General features: G+C 26.5%; 1 protein-coding gene across 4 annotated transcripts in view; it reads right to left on the minus strand.

Annotated features, from left to right (window-relative positions):
* Positions 1-1,423: 1,423 nt before the first annotated feature.
* Positions 1,424-19,064, minus strand: part of LOC100205644 (uncharacterized protein DDB_G0283357) — a 36,050-nt gene continuing 18,409 nt past the window's right edge. Inside the window, exons 1-8 of one of the 4 annotated variants that reach the window (XM_065794118.1) lie at positions 16,180-16,316; positions 15,994-16,097; positions 15,642-15,755; positions 12,441-12,589; positions 3,974-6,637; positions 3,740-3,838; positions 3,537-3,599; positions 1,424-1,767 (exon numbers count right to left, since the gene is read on the minus strand). In XM_065794118.1, coding sequence (XP_065650190.1) covers positions 1,736-1,767; positions 3,537-3,599; positions 3,740-3,838; positions 3,974-6,637; positions 12,441-12,589; positions 15,642-15,755; positions 15,994-16,019 — 3,147 coding nt within the window. In that variant the 5' untranslated portion in view covers positions 16,020-16,097; positions 16,180-16,316 and the 3' untranslated portion in view covers positions 1,424-1,735. Of the gene's footprint in view, positions 1,768-3,536; positions 3,600-3,739; positions 3,866-3,973; positions 6,638-12,440; positions 12,590-15,641; positions 15,756-15,993; positions 16,098-16,179; positions 16,317-19,064 lie in introns of those variants that run through there. The other 3 variants (XM_065794116.1, XM_065794117.1, XM_065794119.1) reach the window with 3 other exon arrangements.

A 19,064-nucleotide genomic window follows, 5' to 3' on the forward strand; every position in this document is an offset into this window, starting at 1 on the left:
GGTAACTTTTTTTATACTTTGGGGCCCTAAATACATTTTGAAGGGAGAGGGGTCTCTGAACCACTAGCCGCGGCACTGTAACTGAATATATATTAAATTCTGTGGCGTTAAAAAAAATGTAAAATTGCTTTTAGTTTGAAATTTGAAGTTAGACATTAATTTCAATTTAAAATGTTGTCTAATTTCAATTTTCAAACTAAAAGCAACTTTTTAACGCCACAATACATGGCAAAATAAAAAATTAATCTGAAAACTTTAAATTTCGAAATTGATTTGAAGCCCATGAAACTGCTGATTTTATTTACTAGTATTAGCGTTTATACTTTCTAAACATCAGTAATGTCAATTTTGAAAGAGATACATTTGAGAAAGACATAAAAATTTAAGGAAAATTGCTAAAGTTTAAATTTACGTAAAAGTTTTGAGTAAAAGCAATTGCTTTTTTTATTCACCCGCCTATTTAATAAAAGGCGTTTGAGAGAGCGGCGATTTATAGAGGCATTTGGATGGAACTAAATACTTAAATTCTTGATTTTTAAGTATTTATAGGGAAAAGATTTTTTTTAATTAATGAAAACGTTAATGTAATAAATCAAACAAAAAATATTTTTTATATTTTTTTTATCTTAAAACGTTTGTAAGTCGTCAAGTTTGAACCAAAAAAATATATATCATATGGTATCACGTAGTTTTTTTTTTCTTGAATAAATCCTATTGTTTATTAAATTGCAAAAATTACGAAGCAATTTTCTGGTAGCATTTAAAAAAAGGAAAAAGTTAAACTTTAAACAACGTTTAAAAAGTACTAAGAATTTTAAGACAATTGTTAACTAAATTTAAATGCGCAAAAGCTAAATTTAAATACGTAAAAAATTAAATTTAAATACGTAAAACATTGTTTTAATACGCATTATGTTAATATGTTTATTTAAAATAAAACCATAATGAAGTTTTTTTAATTTAAAAAAGTTATGTAAGTTTTGAGGATAACTGATTTCGTAAAATTTTGTAAAAAGGGAAAATTTCTTTAAAGCCATTGTGAAAGGTTCTAGCGAGCTTTAAGTAGAGTAGGGGACTAATGTAGCAAAGAAAAAAAAATATTTAGAAGAATTGACATTTATAGTACTTTTGGTAACGGTAAAAAAATTCTGGACCACTGTGCAACGCATTAAGATTTATAGAAAGAATAACAACAGTCAATGAATTAAAAAGTGAGAACAACGTCAATGAATGTACTCATCTAATTTGTATAAAAAATGCTTACAGGGACGATAAACGCAAAAAAACAAACAAAAAAAACAACAAACAAACAAAAAATTAAAATATAACTGCTTAGAAGGACAAATATATATATATATATATTTTATTAATTGATTTATTTTATATATATATATATATATACACACACAACTTTTTCAACATCTATAATAAAATGAATATATTATTGATTTGCCAATAAATTCTATAAATACATTATTGTATATTTTAATATTTACAATGCAGTTTTAAAAATAAATAATGAGACCTAACTAAGATGTTCAAATTTTGATTAAAAGTGTTATTAACATGTTCCCTGTTTCTTCAACTGGATATTTTCATAATCATAAGATTTCTAAAAACGTGGATATGTAGTAAACATTACGGCTATATACGTCAGAATATCAGTGGTTATTGCAACTACCTCAGTTATATGTACAGACCACCGGAATGCTTCTGGTTATTGCATCACCCACGGCTATTTATGAAGACCCATCGCTTTTTCTTTTTCTATATTTATAAATAAATATTAATAAAATACTAGTAATAAACCTATACTACATAAATACTACATAAATACTACATAAATACTACATAAATACTACATAAATACTACATAAATACTACATAAATACTACATAAATACTACATAAATACTACATAAATACTACATAAATACTACATAAATACTACATAAATACTACATAAATACTACATAAATACTACATAAATACTACATAAATACTACATAAATACTATAAAAAACAAACAAAACAATTACAATATTTAATTACAAAAAATTATAATAAAAAAACAATAAAAAAATAATTAAAATAAATCAATTTAAACATCGACTTACGCAACAGGGGTTTGGGTAGCGCACAATATTTATTTATAAAAAAAAAGTAAAAAATGGAGAAACATTATTATTCACTAAGTTGCCACACTGATGTTGAACAGTTTTTAAAAGTTGTAAAAATACAATATGATATAAGAAAAAGAAATGATGTGATAAGATAAAAAGTTCTATAATTAATAAATCTTTCAAACTAAAAGAAATCTTGAAGAATAACTTTTTTAAGAGACAATATTTTTTACAAACTTTTTATTTTTTTGTAAATTTCTTTAAATTAATATTGTAATAAGTAAATTTTGTTCTTATTTAAAGTTTGTATCTGTTATTAATGAATAATTTTAGAATATTTCCTTGAACCCTACAGCAATACTAAAAAAATAGGGGTAGCAAGAATTTTTCTATTGTTATATAATTCTATTATTAATTTATTTAAGTAATAACAATAAAAAAATACAATTAGAAATTAATAAAAAGGTTATAATAGTTATTTGTTTTAAAAAAGTTGATTTTCATTGTTCCCTGAGGACTGGATCTGAGGGCTGCTGCAGGGGACACTGTAAAACACACTTGATCAAACATTTAAATCAAGTCAATTATGATGAAAGTGAAAAGCATTTTCTTAACAGTAATTTTCAAACACTGCCTCTATTTAAGAGTTACTAAAAAGTAAAAGAGTTAAAAGGACATTTGACAATAGAACTATTAAAAAAAAACTATAAATTTAGTCAGGAAAAGTGGGTCTAATACCACAATTCCTTGCTCAAGCCAAAAGTTCGAATTTTTTTGTCTTTCTTGATCTCATTAAATAACCCATTAACTAACTTTGTGACTCCTTTAGAAATCAGCCTCACTCTTTAATTTATGCTATAAGTCTAAAAACAGTTTATGCTTAATTTTTTCTTGTTTTCCTTTAAGTGGTTCATATCTATGATCTTTATGAAGTTTTATCTTGCACTTTCTTCTACACCAGATTCATCAAATTCACTTCTCGCTACTATCTTTTACCTAATTTCTGATTCCACTGGATTCATGTTTTACTACTACCTTAAGACTTAGGAATTCATCAACAAATATCTTTGTCATTGAGCTGATGCCTTTGAAATCTCAAATAAAAATTGTGCCTCCTATATAAAACTAAAACTCCTAATTTAGACGGACATGGAAACTTATTTTTCTTGTTGGTTTCTTGCTGCTTTGTAGTGGTTGCTTGCAACCTTGTTGGGAATAAATTGGTTACAAAAAATTAAATTGTGTTGAAAAAGAAAAAGCAACCACTCTCTCAACAAACGCTAAATTAATTAAAATTTAAATAATTGCAAAAAGCATGTATTTATGTATGTATTTATATATTAAATTAATTTTAATACACACACACATTTAAAATTTCTATAACAAATTTAATTTAAGTAAAAAACAATAGAACCTTCTAATTTCTTGTTAATTCGATCCAACGATGCCATAACACAACGTTCTTCATAAGATAAATCTAGTGAACAAGAATATAAATCTAGTGAAAAAAATTCAAGTTTTTTTACTTTAGATAATTTTCTTGAAGCATTTTATCTGAAAATACTGAATACAAAAATGGCTGAAGCATTTAAAATAAAAGATAAGAGAAAAAATTACCAACGTTGCTGAATTTTTTTTTTAACTGCATAGATGGATGAAAGAAAACGTCAGTTTGTTTTGGAGTTAATGATTCATGTTTGCATAGCTCCTCAAGGGCTAAAAATGATGCAGTACTTGACAATGCTAAAACACAGGTACTCAAGAAAACTAAAAAGTACTTTTAAAAAAATGTTTTTAACTTCTTTTAAAAACACTTTTTAAAAAAAAAAAAATACATAACTATTTTATTACCATTATTTTGTAAGTTATCCACATTGTTCTGATTTAAATCAAGTTTATTTGTAATTTTTGGGTTTCTTATCATTTGAACAGCTCGCTGTGGAAGCAGTGATTGTCTGCCAGCAATGTTATTGGTGCTTTTAACACTTATTACTCCCATTGTATTTTTAGCACCTATAAATCCTTTATTGTTTTGGTTAATAAAACTATTTTGTTTTGTAGAGTTTTCTTGTGAACTGTTCCTTCGATATGAAGATGCAGAAAGAGAACGATAGAATTGACCATTATTGTAACTTCTAGGAGATTGATAAAATGTTTGAGTAACTGGAACAATATCAGAATGAGCTTGCCTGCCTGAAGATTCAGCAGACAGACATTGACGTACATTTTCCCACAGGTTGTTAATCTCATCGTCAGTTGGTGTTTTATTAAGAGCAATATTCTTTTGCTTTTTAGAATTTTCCCCCTTATTTCCAGATAACTGTGAGCTACTTAAGTTCTTTGGATCATTAGAAAAATTAACTTTAGATTTTTGAAAAAGTTCTGTTTTATTATTGCCAGTACTTCCAGATGAAATTGATCTGGTGTGTTTCCCAAATGAATTGATATTGCTCAAGTGATTAAATTGTCCTGAATACACTTTTTCATCAAAATTTAAAATTAAATTGCTATTTTGAGATATTGGAGAATAGTGTGTTGATGGTGGAGCAAAATCTATTGTAGTCTTGGGTTTCATAGGCGGATGTGGTGTAAAGTTTGCATTTATTTTTTTTTTAGATTCAGCACTAACTATCAGGCGTCCATGCTTTAAATTATTTGAATCATATCTTGGAGGAACAGAGTTTGCATTTTCATCAAAATCTTTACCATATTTAACTGTTGCACAAATATCATACTTTTCTGTATTTACTTCGTCTTTTATGTCACCATTTTCTTTAATGTCTTTTGCATCGTTGAAATTATTATTTAAAGAGCTCTCATTTTTCATTTTTGGAAATGTTAATTCAGCAAAGCTTTGCTGTGCTTGTTTAAAAATTTCATCAGTTGTTTCTTCAAAAACAGAACCAATTTTTTCATTTCTATTTATTGTATTTGAAGAAACAGAAGAACCATCGAGCTGTTGCAAAAGACTATTTTTTCTTTCACTATATTGATCAACATTGCATGTATATGGCTTTGTTTCCAATGAGTCAGATTGAAATTTATTTTTTGCTATTGAGTTATCAAAGTAATTAACTTTATTAGCAGAGTAGATAGATGCCTCAGAAACAACAGATGGCTTATTAGTAGTGTAGATAGATGTCTCAGAAACAACAGATTGCTTCGAACTATAACCATTATGTGGTATGCTAAATGAGCATACTGAGTCTTTAGAAACATTTGTTATTGAAGAGTTGATGTCCTTAGAGTATTGATTAAGAACATGATTAGAACTTGAAGAGTAAACTGTTGGTATTACATTCACAGATGGCTTTAAAAACAAGGGCTGATTGTAAGAAGTTGTTGGCAGATTGTAAGAAGTTGTTGGCTGATTGTAAGAAGTTGTAGGCTGATTTTTTAAAGTTAAGGATTCAGACAAAGCATCCTTTTTATCATCTTTTTTATCATGGAAAGCTTGCTGGTATACTGATTTAGTTTTATCATGGAAATGTTGTTCATAGAAAGCTTGTTGATTTATTGGCTTAGTAATAATTGCTGTACTATGTTTAAAATCTTCTTTAACTTTTTCAGAACTATTTGTTATTGCAGTACTATGTTTGAAAACTTCTTGATTGTCTGCTGCAGTACCGAAGATATGTTTTGAAGCTTCTTGATTCTCTGCTACATTATTATACCTATGTTTGACAACTTCTTGATTTACTGCTGCAGTACTATACATATATTTGGAAGCCTCTTTATTTATAGCAGAGTTGTTTATTGCATCAAGGCTATCTTTTAAGCTTAAACCAGTTGATGAATTACTAAGACGTTTTGCACAAGTATTATCTCTAATGATTTTTTCTTTTTCTAAAACTCGAGGAGAAACAATTGCAACATTATTCACTTGACATAAAGTTTTGTTGGATGATGATGAATCTTCTCCAGTAACTTCACTAATTGTAGATAGCATATTCTTTTGGATCTGTTCAAGTAACTGTTCGGTCGTGTAAGGTAATACATCAATAATGTTATTATGTTGACAACCTCCATTTTTACTTTCAGAAAACTTTATACTGCTTACTTCACTGTGTTGGTTTAAATTATTTTTATTTAAACTATCATTACTAGCCAGACTTTCTAAAGAAGAAGAGTCTCCTTCATAGTTATTAAATGTTTTTGCAGAAAAAATTTTCTCACCAATATGATTAGCTTGATTTTTTTTAATGATATTTAAGTTGTTGTTTGATAAATATTCAGGTAAATTAAAATTATTACTTTTGTAACCAGCTAGGTTCAAAATATTACTTTGACCAGAAGGTAGATTCAAAATATTACTTTGGGTAGCCGGTGGATTCAAAGTATTACTTTTGGTGGTAGGTTGACCTAAAATATCATTTTGGGCAGCATATCTTAGTTTTGTATTCATTGGATTAGCTGATGAAACTAATGTTGAATTTACTCTGATACCATTTTTAATATCAATTAAATATCCAGCAACATCATACCTTCCATCTTTCAACTGGGTGCCAACTGAAGCTAGAAACAAGTGTTACATAAAATTAATGTGATACCAAAGACCTTCTAGTGTCCATGATCACAGCCAATGGTATTTACTGTTATATAAATACTTATGACACATGTTTATTGTTAAATGAACCAACTTAATAAATGTATATGCATGTAATAAATGCACATACGTCTGCATGTAAAGAAAATAAACACAACATTAGATGAATGTCACTGATTAGGGTTAATCCTAACACTGACCCTAATCCAGATTAGTGTGTTCATACACAAGCAGGACATAACGTATAAGCAAGATATAATTGAGTTGGACACACACCTACTATATAAACAACCAGGACACACACTTATAGTATAAATGAGCAGAAAACATACCTACTGTATAAATGAGCACTACCATTGTATAAATAAACGGGACATACACCTACTCTATAAATAAGCAGGACACATACTTACTGTAAAAATGAGCAGGATACACAACTAATATATAAATTAGTGCACACTGCCACTGTATAAATGAGCGGAACACACACCTACTGTATAAATAAGCAGGACACACACTTACTGTAAAAATAAGCAGGACACAAAACTATCAGTTTTGCTTTTAGTTTTAATACAGAAATAACTATTTTAAATGGTTGTCTGGAATATTTTACAATTTTTATCCTTCTTTCACATGGTCAAAACCAAGCAATGAATGAAATAAACTTTAAATTTAAGTTTTATTAAATAAATATTACTTACTTATTATATCACTTTACTTATTTTATTTTAAGTATGTTTTTATGGGATTTTTAATAATAACTGAATAAAATTTTTTATTTAACTGTGTATATACATATATATATATATATATATATATATATATATATATATATATATATATATATATATATAAATAAATAAAAAAACCGTAAATAACTGATTTGTTACATTAAATTTTTTGTATAAAATTAAGATTCAAGTTTTTTTATATATATATATATATATAAATTTTTATATATATATATATATATATATATATATATATATATATATATATATATATATATATATATATATATAAATTTATATATATATATATATATATATATATATATATATATATATAAATTTTTATATATATATATATATATATATATATATATATATATATATATATATATATATATATATAAATTTATATATATATATATATATATATATATATATATATATATATATATATATATATATATATATATATATATATATATATATATGTGAATATATATATATATATTTTTATATATATAAAAATGTTGTTCAAGTTAAAAATTTTGTGATTAATGCAATCAATATCGAGCTTTCCAAAACAGCAACAGAAACATTGATGATTTATGTTGCCTTCTTTTTGTATTAAGTTGCATAGATACACATATTTGGTATCTATGATATATATTAAATTGCATAGATACTTATATTAAGTTATTTTAGATACACATTATGATTAATATAATGGTATTGCTTATTCAAACATGCATGCATTAATTTATACAATAGTTATGTGTCCTGCTTATTTTTACAGTAAGTGTGTGTCCTGCTCATTTATACAGTAGGTGTGTGTTCCGCTCATTTATACAGTGGCAGTGTGCACTAATTTATATATTAGTTGTGTATCCTGCTCATTTTTACAGTAAGTATGTGTCCTGATCATTTATAGAGTAGGTGTATGTCCTATTTATTTATACAATGGTAGTGTGTCCTGCTCATTTATACAGTAGGTGTGTTTTCTGCTCATTTATACTATAAGTGTGTGTCCTGGTTGTTTATATAGTAGGTGTGTGTCCAACTCAATTACATCTTGCTTATATGTTATGTCCTGCTTGTGTATGAACTTACTAATCTGGATTAGGGTCAGTGTTAGGATTAACCCTAATCAGTGACATTCATCTAATGTTGTGTTAATTTTCTTTACATGCATTATTTCTAGGTTTTTAGTTCTAGCAAGGCTAGAACTAAGAACCTAGAAATAATTAAATATAAAAAAATAAACAAAAACAAACCATAATTAACTGATTTGTTACATTACATTTTTGTATAAAATTAAGATTCAAGTTTTTTTATGTTTAAACTTTTTTAATGATACAGCTTTAAAACTCAGATAAATAGTTCAGAAGTAAGGTTTAATTAGTAGTAAGGTTTTTTGAACACTGCAGTAGCTTTTAGAAAAACTTCATCAACAGCTATAAAATATTTTAGTAATAGCAGTGCGAAACTTTTCAATAGATGGTTTCTACAGACCAAAATATTTTAATAATGAATACCTGAAAATATTATTCAGAGACAGTTTCATATTCTCAGGTCAACCTCTTTCTAAATTGTCATCTTATTATTTTACGCATTAACATGTTTCTCTGCACTACTGTGCAGAGAAACATGCTAATATATTGCTATATTAGAGAAACAGTTTTTAAAAAAATTAAAAAAAATTTATGTTTTAAAGGATTGAGAGAGTTGCAAATAAATAAAAATTAAGTAGCCTCCTTATGGTTGTGTAGTGGTAGCCTCCTTCACTGTAATGGTAGGGTGTTTCATTCCTGAAAATTTTTTCAAAATGGTTATGTTACTTGCACAACAGGATAAATAATGGGCAAAAAACACGCCTGTAAATTTTTTAAAATTCTAAAATGTTATCTAGTGGTTACCATTATGTAAAAAGAGCGTTTTTCACGCTTTTATCAACTTTAGATTTTAATAACTTGAAAAATAATTAATTTACTTTAACTAAAATTTAAAAATTAATGTTACTTGGTGTATATAATAGAGGTTATCAGATGAACATTTAGCCAAGTTTTCAAAATAAATTGGTTAATGTCTAGGTTACCATATAATAAAGTTTTATTTTTCGGCATATTTTTTTAATTAAAAAACTGTTCCTATAAACTTAATACCTTAATAGAGATTGTTGCATTGTATGCAAAATATATTTTTGAGCATAATTGACCACACTAATAATTGACCACAGTTGTTGTATGATTTTTGAGCATAATTGACCACAGTTGTTGTGTGATTAAATAGTTTGCATTGCAAAATAATCACCTGTATGTATGTATATAAAAAAAAAAGTCGGAAGTTATATTAATTAACAAAATCAAAATTTTAACAATAATCTTAAAACTAGTTTATTAGATAAGCGAATAATTTATTATAATGATGAAGAAAAAGATTGTTTCATTGGTTACTCAGAATCCGATAACTTGTCAAACTTCAATCACCCACCAACAAAAAAACATGTGTTAGCTAGATACTCTCATTTATGTTTTTATTCAAAAAGCAAAACCTTTGCAAAAGATTTTTTTTTTAAATGTACTTGGTTAACTTTAAGTAAGTGTGGTAAACAGAATAACAATTCAATCAGATAACTCTTGTCTTTCATTGCTCACAAAATTGTTTGGGAAAAAAGTGAAATAACAAAATTGACCACTCAAGTTGAAATATTAAAGCCGGAAAAGAAAAGATTTTGTAATGAACTTGTACAACTTTGCAACATTTCAGCAGTAAATTCATATGAACAGCTGTTGATATAATGAAGATCAAAATGGAAAGAAGATAAAATGCTCAACTTTATAAAGATCAAAAGAGTAGCAGAAAATATCACATGACAGATATTGGTCAAGGTGTTTTGAAGTACTTATTTATTTATTTACATACAATAAATATTTCTTATTGTTATTTTCAAAGAACTTAACATAACTTTTATTTGCAGGCCAAAACATATTGGTGTACCTTTGTGATGCATTCATGAAACTTGCGCAAGATTGGAAGTTTTTGAAAATTATTGTTGGTATATGCTTTGATACAGCCAGCAATTCAGGTAATGAAAAAGGAGGAGGTAATAACAAAGCTTTAATCAAAATTAAGTTAAAGAGACCTCTCCTTTAGATAGCATTTCGCCTCATCATAACAAGCTACAAATTTATTTATGTATGTAACATGCATTTACGCCATTACGAAGAGATAACAAGAGGTCTATTTTGAAACATTTAACAGATAAACCTATTTTTAAATATTTCCAAGACGAATTTTCAAGAATTGATATTGATTGCTCAAACTTTACTTATTTTGAGTGGCCTACTGATATCAAATCAGAAATATTTAATCAAGTAAATTTAGTTCTGCAATGGAGTTATGAATGCCTTGACGAGAAAATATTTCCCCGAGAAGACTGTATACTCTTCAAGGTAGATAAGAGTTAATTGAATTAACTCTTATCTACCTTAGGGGGAAAACTATCAGTGAATAGAATGTTCAACATTGCAATTCACAATGCGAGTTTTATGTCACATGCTATATACATTTTAAAAATGGAGTTCTTCAACTTTTTTTTATTTTTTAATTAAGCCACAGTCTTGACTTCTTTTCGATTCATTAGGACTAAAAAATGATCAAGAATGGCTCCAGATGAATCCACAAGAGTAGACATTCTCTCAATGTTAAGGAACTGCAGAAAATTTTGTTAAACAATTAGTAACAAATGATTTCATTGAATGGGGAATCAAGTTTATTAGTGATTTCTGCAAGTATGCACAAAATCAAGCTTATTAGTGATTTCTGCAAGTATGCACAAAATCAAGCTTATTAGTGATTTCTGCAAGTATGCACAAAATCAAGCTTATTAGTGATTTCTGCAAGTATGCACAAAATCAAGCTTATTAGTGATTTCTGCAAGTATGCACAAAATCAAGCTTATTAGTGATTTCTGTATGCACAAAATGAAGAGCAACATCAATATATTTTACAAGTTGTTGTGCAACACAGAAAGCAAAACCCATCTTATTTGAAATCAAAACTAATTAATACTTTATAGTACTTTTTATATTATTATTGTTTTCTTTATTAATAAATATTCTAAAAAAAAACTAAAGCATAAAATTAGCCTGATTGAATTTTAATTACACTTTCATTAAGATCTTAAAAAATAAAAGGTTTTGTAGCTTTATACTTTTCAATACCATGACCTCTAGATACCAAACCTCTGGACTTCAACACCACAACCTTTGGATACCAAACTTCTGGACCTCAATACCCTGACCTCTGGATACCAAACCTCTGGACTTTAATACCACCACCTCTAGATACCTAATCTCCGAACTTCTGAAAATTTGGCAAATGTTCATCTGATAACCATTAATATATACACCATGTAATATGACATAAATTTATTTTTCTTTAAAATAATTTAAATAAGTTATTTTTCTTTAAAATAATTTAAATATTTAAATTTAAAGTCGGTAAAAGTGTAAAAAAACTCCATTTTTTTAAAATGGCGACCTCTAGATGACATTTTGAAAAATTTACAGATATGTTTTTTGCTTAATATTTACCCTGTTATGCAAGTAATGTAAATATTTTTAAAAAATTGTTGGAAATGAAACACATTACTGTTGTGGTCCCCACTGTAGTCTTATAGAGGTGAATTTTTTTTTTAAATATTGTCTTTTCTAACCTAATCAAACAAATTATTTAATTATTCCTTAATACTTAAAAAATTAAAACCTTTGTTTTTATGTCCACTAGAGAATTGTAGATAGTGTTTGCAATATGTAAGGCTTACAATGTTTTAGCTAACAACTAGTTTACCCTGTTTTAGCTGCCAACAGTGCACAGTTTAACACTTGCTTAATAAAACAATTTTACTTTTGATAGAAATGTTTTTAAAACATCACAATTTTTTTAACATGATTTTGTTTAAAAACAAAATTATGTTAAAAAAATTCTATGTTATCATTCTAGTCATAAATTTTATCAAAAATTTTTGTAAAAAAATGCATACCAGAACGAACATGTTTCTGCTTAACTGGTTCAGCAAAATGCTGGAATTTTTCTGTTGCTATTTGCTGTTTTAACCGACGATTTTCTAGAATGTTTTTTCTTCTTTCTTCTTCCTTTTCTTCTTTTGTTTTTTTTTTCCTCTCAAGTTTCCTGAAATAAAATCTCAAAACTAAAAAAAAAAAAAAAAATTGAAAACTTTTACATAAAAGCTCAAACATTGTGTTTTAAATGTTTACTAGTATGCTTTTTCAACTTAATTGTGTGGGTGTATGTGTGTGCATGAAAAAAGGAAATTGATGCCACTCAATAGAGAAGCAAAGAAGGCATCAAAAGCCAGAAATATGATTAGGCCAAATGCAAATAACTTTTTAACAGCAAAATGGTGCAATTATAAAATTTAAAGAAAAGTCTATAAAAATTAGAATGAGTAAAGAACAAGATATAAGAGACCTATTTGAAAAATATGAGACATAGAAAAACATTTCTTCAGTTAATTTTCAGTTGATTTCAAAATGTAAATGAAGAAGTAGGAAAACATAAAAAGATAAAAAGAAAAGATGGGATGTGTTAGAGGTCATAGTATTGTTAAAAAAATAATATTATCATAAGGCACTGTAGACCAAAGAGACTGCCAGGTTTTATGTTATGGTGCTCAAACTAAATCCTTTCATATAAAAGTATTACCCATATTGTTTCAGAAAAAATTCTTTATAAAAATGCGTTGCTATTATACGTTTATAGATATAACTATATTTTATTCTATATTCTAATTGTGATGAAAATTCTTAATTTTTTGCAGGTCTCAAAAAATTAAACTTAGATTTTTTTTTATATAAATGAACACTTTTTTACATTATAATAATTTACTTTAAGATCATAAAGTTTATTTCATCAAACTTATTTTTTATTATTTTTATATCTAAATATTTTTATCATTTTATCTTTAAATATCTTATATCTATAATATCTACAAAATATCTAAAAACTTTTTATATTTAAAAATTATATAAAAAAATAAAATTATATATATATATATATATATATATATATATATATATATATATATATATATATATATATATATATATATATATATATATATATATATAATAACTGTTATAATTTATTTAAATGTTTACAACAAACTTAATTTAAAGTCATTATCATTGTAGTAAACTTATCCTTATTAATTGTAGTAAACTTATCGTTATTGTAGTAAATTTATTGTTAATAATTGTAGTAAACTTATTGTTATTACAAAATAAAAGTTTAATTTAGATTACCGCCTATAAAAACTTAAATTAATATATTTCTGACATAAAAGAGAATTTTAAAGTAATATAATATCTTTGTTTAATAATTTTAAAATGCCAGAAAATTGTGTCATTCAAGATTAGAATTTCTTTTATGTAACTATGAATTCTACTTATTTTATGTAACTATGAATTCTACTTTTTATTGTTGCTGAGAATAGTATGGTGAAAGATCGAAAACCTGGAAAAAGAATGGTGAAAGATTGAAAACCTGGGAACAGTATGGTGAAAGATCCAAAACCTGAAAATAAAATGGTGAAAGATTGAATACCTGAAAATAGTATGGTGCAAGATCGAAAACCTGGGGATAGTGTGGTGAAATATTGAAAACCTGAGAAAAGTATGGTGAAAGATCGAAAACATGGGAATAGTATGGGAATAGTATAGTGAAAGATCGAAAACCTGGGAATAGTGTGGTGAAATATCAAAAACCTGAGAAAAGTATGGTGAAAGATTCAATAAGGTTTTCATTTATCTTGATTGGTATTTCAAACTAAAGGTTTAGTCAGTTTTTTTTTGAGCATTTTGTGACTAAATTTTCTATTTTGTTAGTTGATAATCCATCAAGCTCCAAAAATTTTATACTTGCATATAAAATTATTGGAGCTGGATATGCGCATTTTCCAATATATCACGATACCCATGGTGGTTTAATTTCTTTTTGTATACTTTATGGCAGCAACCACCTGAGCCTGATATGCAACCCCATATGCCAACAGAGCCACCACCTTTTCATGCTCAGAACAGGAAAGTAGCGTTCCTGGTGAATGACAATGGGGTCATCCAAAAATTACATCACACAATAGGAGGGGTTAGCAATTTGGGATGATTTGTTATAAAGAGGATTCAATTTTGTAATGCAAGATTTTTTTTTTTTAAGTTTCAAATCTAGAAAAACTATTGATTAAAAGAACGCCTAGCCCAAATCCGTTAAGCCACTATTTATTTATACAACTTTATATCAAACTATTGGAGTGCAAAAAAAATAGCTGTACACTCCATTTCTCCTATACCTATTTAAGTCCATGTATGTAACTTCACAGGGACTATGGCCATATCAGTCAATTTATGTATGCAAAAATTATTATTCTGTGAAACTATAAAAAGAATATATGATAAATAAATACAGTTATAATTAAACAACAATAACAGTTAAAACATATAAAACTACTAACAAAAAACAAAAAAGCATAATAAAAAGCTTTAAAGCTCAAACCCACTAATAACCCCATCCCCCCCCCCCAGCACTTGATGAAAATTATGGACGACCCCTTACCATTAAAAAATTGTGTGTCAATTTATCAAGGCTGTCATTAAAAATGAACACCTGCTAAAAACTTATCAAATGTCTTAAAAAATTTAGCACCAGCAAATTGGACTAGCAGATGTCAAAAGCTGACAATGATCCATACCTTTGACATAAGAGCTTGACAATTTGCAGAATTAGCTCCTAGTGCTGTTTAAGAAGGGCATCCAGCAAAATCTTTCACTGATTTAGATTGTGATATAGCAATATCTATTAACCAGCTTCTAATACTAAAATCATTGCTCATATTTTAAACTATAATTTTAAAAATGATGATGATAAAGTTGCACATTTAATGTCCAATTAGAAGATGCTTTTGAAACAATTCACTAGCACTGGAAATTGAAGATCTAATTAAGATAGAAAAAGTAAATAATTTGAAACAATGCCAATTTAAAATTTTTTTCCAAGAACAGTAGCTTTGTTGTAATTAATTTTTTTCACAACAAGTATTGAACAATGGTAATGGCAATAATAATAAAGATATAAAAATACTAACACAGACAGCATTTTTTAATGACTTGAAAAAATCTGTTAACATAATGAGATTTTGAGAAAATTTTGTAATTTATTAAAAATAAACCTTCTCATTTCATTTGTTTGACGTGATAAAATTTTAATTTTTTCTTTTTCTTCATCTTGATTTCGATCCTTAAGTTGAGCCAGACTCTCTTGAGCTTGTAGCTGATACTTTTTTCTACAATTTTACAGTTAAAGAGGAGGATATCTTATGGAGAATTAAAAATTTGAAATTTTATTTAAATTATCATTGACAAAAATTATAAAAAGTAAATATATAAACGCATTAAATAAGTAGCTTTCATAATCTAGTATAAAACAGTATTATAGTTATAAAAGAAGATTTTGTATATTATTTAAAACTATAAACAAAAAAGTCATAAAAGTTAAATATAAATAAAACAATGAAAAGATACGAATATGCCCCATTTAACGATACCATTGTGTCTTAAAGTAATGATATGAAAAAAATGTTTTTAGTTTTCTGTCAACATGCTTCACCATAGCTGTAGTCAATAATCTTCAAAAAAAAATAATACTGCATTTGAATCATGAATAGTCTATTAATATTTATATCTGCTATAACCAATTATATAACTTACATAAATAATGTAATAATGTTTTCCCATTCACATAAAAATGATACATATTTATGTAAAAAATAAATAAATTCACAATAATTAAGGTCCGGTAAGTTTTATTAAGTAAACAAACCAAATTAAAACCAACCGGTAGTATAATTTAAACCGGTAAATATTATTATTTTAAAATTTTTTAATATTATTAATTTAAATTTTTGCATCAGTTATATAAAACTAAAAATATTAACATAATTAAACATAGGTTATGACTAAAAAATTTTATGCAAAATTTTGTATTTTTTAATTTTAAATTTTGTCGCAAATGGTATACTTTTATTTAAAAATTATTAATAGAGCTGGTTCTAAAAAAAAAATTCCTGCACCCAATGGCATGGTGGGTGACTTATTTTACCAAAAACATTTTTTTTCTAAAGTATATCATGTCGGACCTCAAAAAATGTGTAATTTTATAGAGATTTCACAAACAAAAAATATTTTCCAAATGTAACCTTCTTAAAGAAGGTATTGCTAAAAAAAAGGTCTTAAAAAGTGCTTTTCTTTTTTTTTAATTTTTGTTAAAAAATGTTAGTTTTTTTTGACAAATTATTAAAAAAAAGAAAAATTTTTAAAATAAAACTTTCTATGAAATTTTGCTACTTTTAAGATCCAAATTGATATATTTTTGGAAAGATATTTTTGTTAATATATGGCACTCACCATGTCGTCGGGTGTTTTGGTTTTGGAACTTTTTTTTTGAATTGAACAAAATAATTGTGATTTTCTTAATCAGTATTAAAACGTTCATTGATTTACACTACAGACCAAAAAATTATTTTTTTGTCTTTACCCTATTATACACGATCAACGGACCTGCGTTGGCTGATTTTTTCTGACATTTTCAGACATTTGTGCAAACTCCAAAACTATAGTGTTTTCAGGCTTTCAAAATTTCAAAATTTCAAATGAGAATGATTAACAAAAAGTTGCCGTAAGTGGAGCTTAAAATCAAAATTACCCCTAAGAATTTGCCCCCCTATTCCTTGTAAACTATACTTTTTATTAAAAAGTATAGTTTATTTAAATTTAGTATAATACTATGCTAAAAAGATGTTAGCATATTGTACTAAATTTAAACTCGTTGACAGGTTTAAAGTTTTATTTAATAAACTTTTTAAAGGTTCAAAAGTTATGAACATGTAAAATAATTGGGTAAAATTTGCTTTTGAACACAATATTATTAAATAAAACTTATAATCTGTCGATAAATTTAAATTTTGTAAAAAAACATGTTAAAAAGTACTCACCGTCCTCACATTTGGGTTGGGGGAGAAAAATTTTTAAGGTATTTCTGAACTTAAGCTCAAATCATCGCAATTTTTTGCATAATATTCTCTTTTTTTTCAATTAGTTCACTTCCAAAAATGGCTGCAAGTAGTTCCTATTTAAGTTAGGAGTTAACAAAGAATACTGTTAAAGAGAAAAAAAATAGTTGACAGAAGACTTCAAAAATATAAGCTGTTTGAGTCGGGAAAACATAAAAACGGGAGAGAGTTTCATAGCACTGATGTGCAAGAAATAAAGCTAGATGATTAAAAGTTTTTAGAGCATGAAGGATAGAGTAAAAGAATGCAATTTAGTAATACGACTAGCAAAGCAAAAATGAATTTTGGTTAAAGGAACTAGCAATGATAGCTACCTTAAGCAGCAAAGATAAAACATTTATTTAAAAGAAAAAGAAATCCACCTTTATTTTTTTTTTTTTTTATTTATTTCGCTTTACAATATTGTACAACATAAAAATTAAATATTTTCGAAAAATTCCGACTGGAGCTGGCGGAAAACATGATCTTATCATTCTGCCCCTTTGTTACAAATTTAGACAATCTTGTATATAATATAATACACATTCATAAACTTTTCATTTTTTTTTATTTTTTAAATTTTGTTTTTTACGTCAGAATAATAAAATTTTTATAACAATGAAATCCATTCATGTTGAAAAAAAATACATAATGAAAAAAAAAAAATATATATATATATTCACACACACACACACACACACACACACACACACACACACACACACACACACACACACACACACACACACACACACACACACACACACACACACACACACACACACACACACACACACACACACACACACACATTAATAATTAGCTAATGCTTTTCAATTTTAATGTTTTTGTGTAAAATACTTGCTAGAAGATTATTGCAAGATGAGATATCATTAATAAAAATAAAGAATATCAATGGCCCTAGAGTAGATCCTTGCGGGACCGCACAAGTAACTTTTAGTATTAATATTATATTTTAAATATAATATTATATTTTTAGTATTGTCATATAATAATGCTTGTCTTCGATTAATAAGGGAGGAGCAAAAACATTTTAAGTTGTTGTACTTTATTCCAAAATTATTAAATTTATACAGAAGAATCTCATAGTTAAATGTGCCAAATGCTTTCGAAAGATTAAGGAATACCCCTAGAGTGTATTTATTTTTATCAAATCCATCTAAAATTTCAGTTACAAGTTTAATGAAGTGTGCGTCAAGTTTCATTTTTGAAATCCATATTGATTATTATTTAAGAAGTGATAATTGACTAGAAAGTTATAGAGTCTATTGTGCATTATGCACTCTAATATTTTTGAAAAACAAGTTAAAATAGAATTTGTTCAATAGTTAGAAGGCATAAAATCATCCCCGCTATAAAATACAGGAACAATTTTTGCTATCTTAAGCTGTTCAGAAAATATCCCGTGATTTAAAGGCATGTTGTAAACATGCCAATGGGGTGTTCAATAATATAGTAATCACTATTTATGACATTCGCGCTCATGCCATCAAGCCCTATGCTTTTGTTTGATTGTAGGAAATT

The sequence above is a fragment of the Hydra vulgaris genome, chromosome 03, assembly GCF_038396675.1.
Source record: "Hydra vulgaris chromosome 03, alternate assembly HydraT2T_AEP".
Lineage (NCBI taxonomy): Eukaryota > Metazoa > Cnidaria > Hydrozoa > Anthoathecata > Hydridae > Hydra > Hydra vulgaris.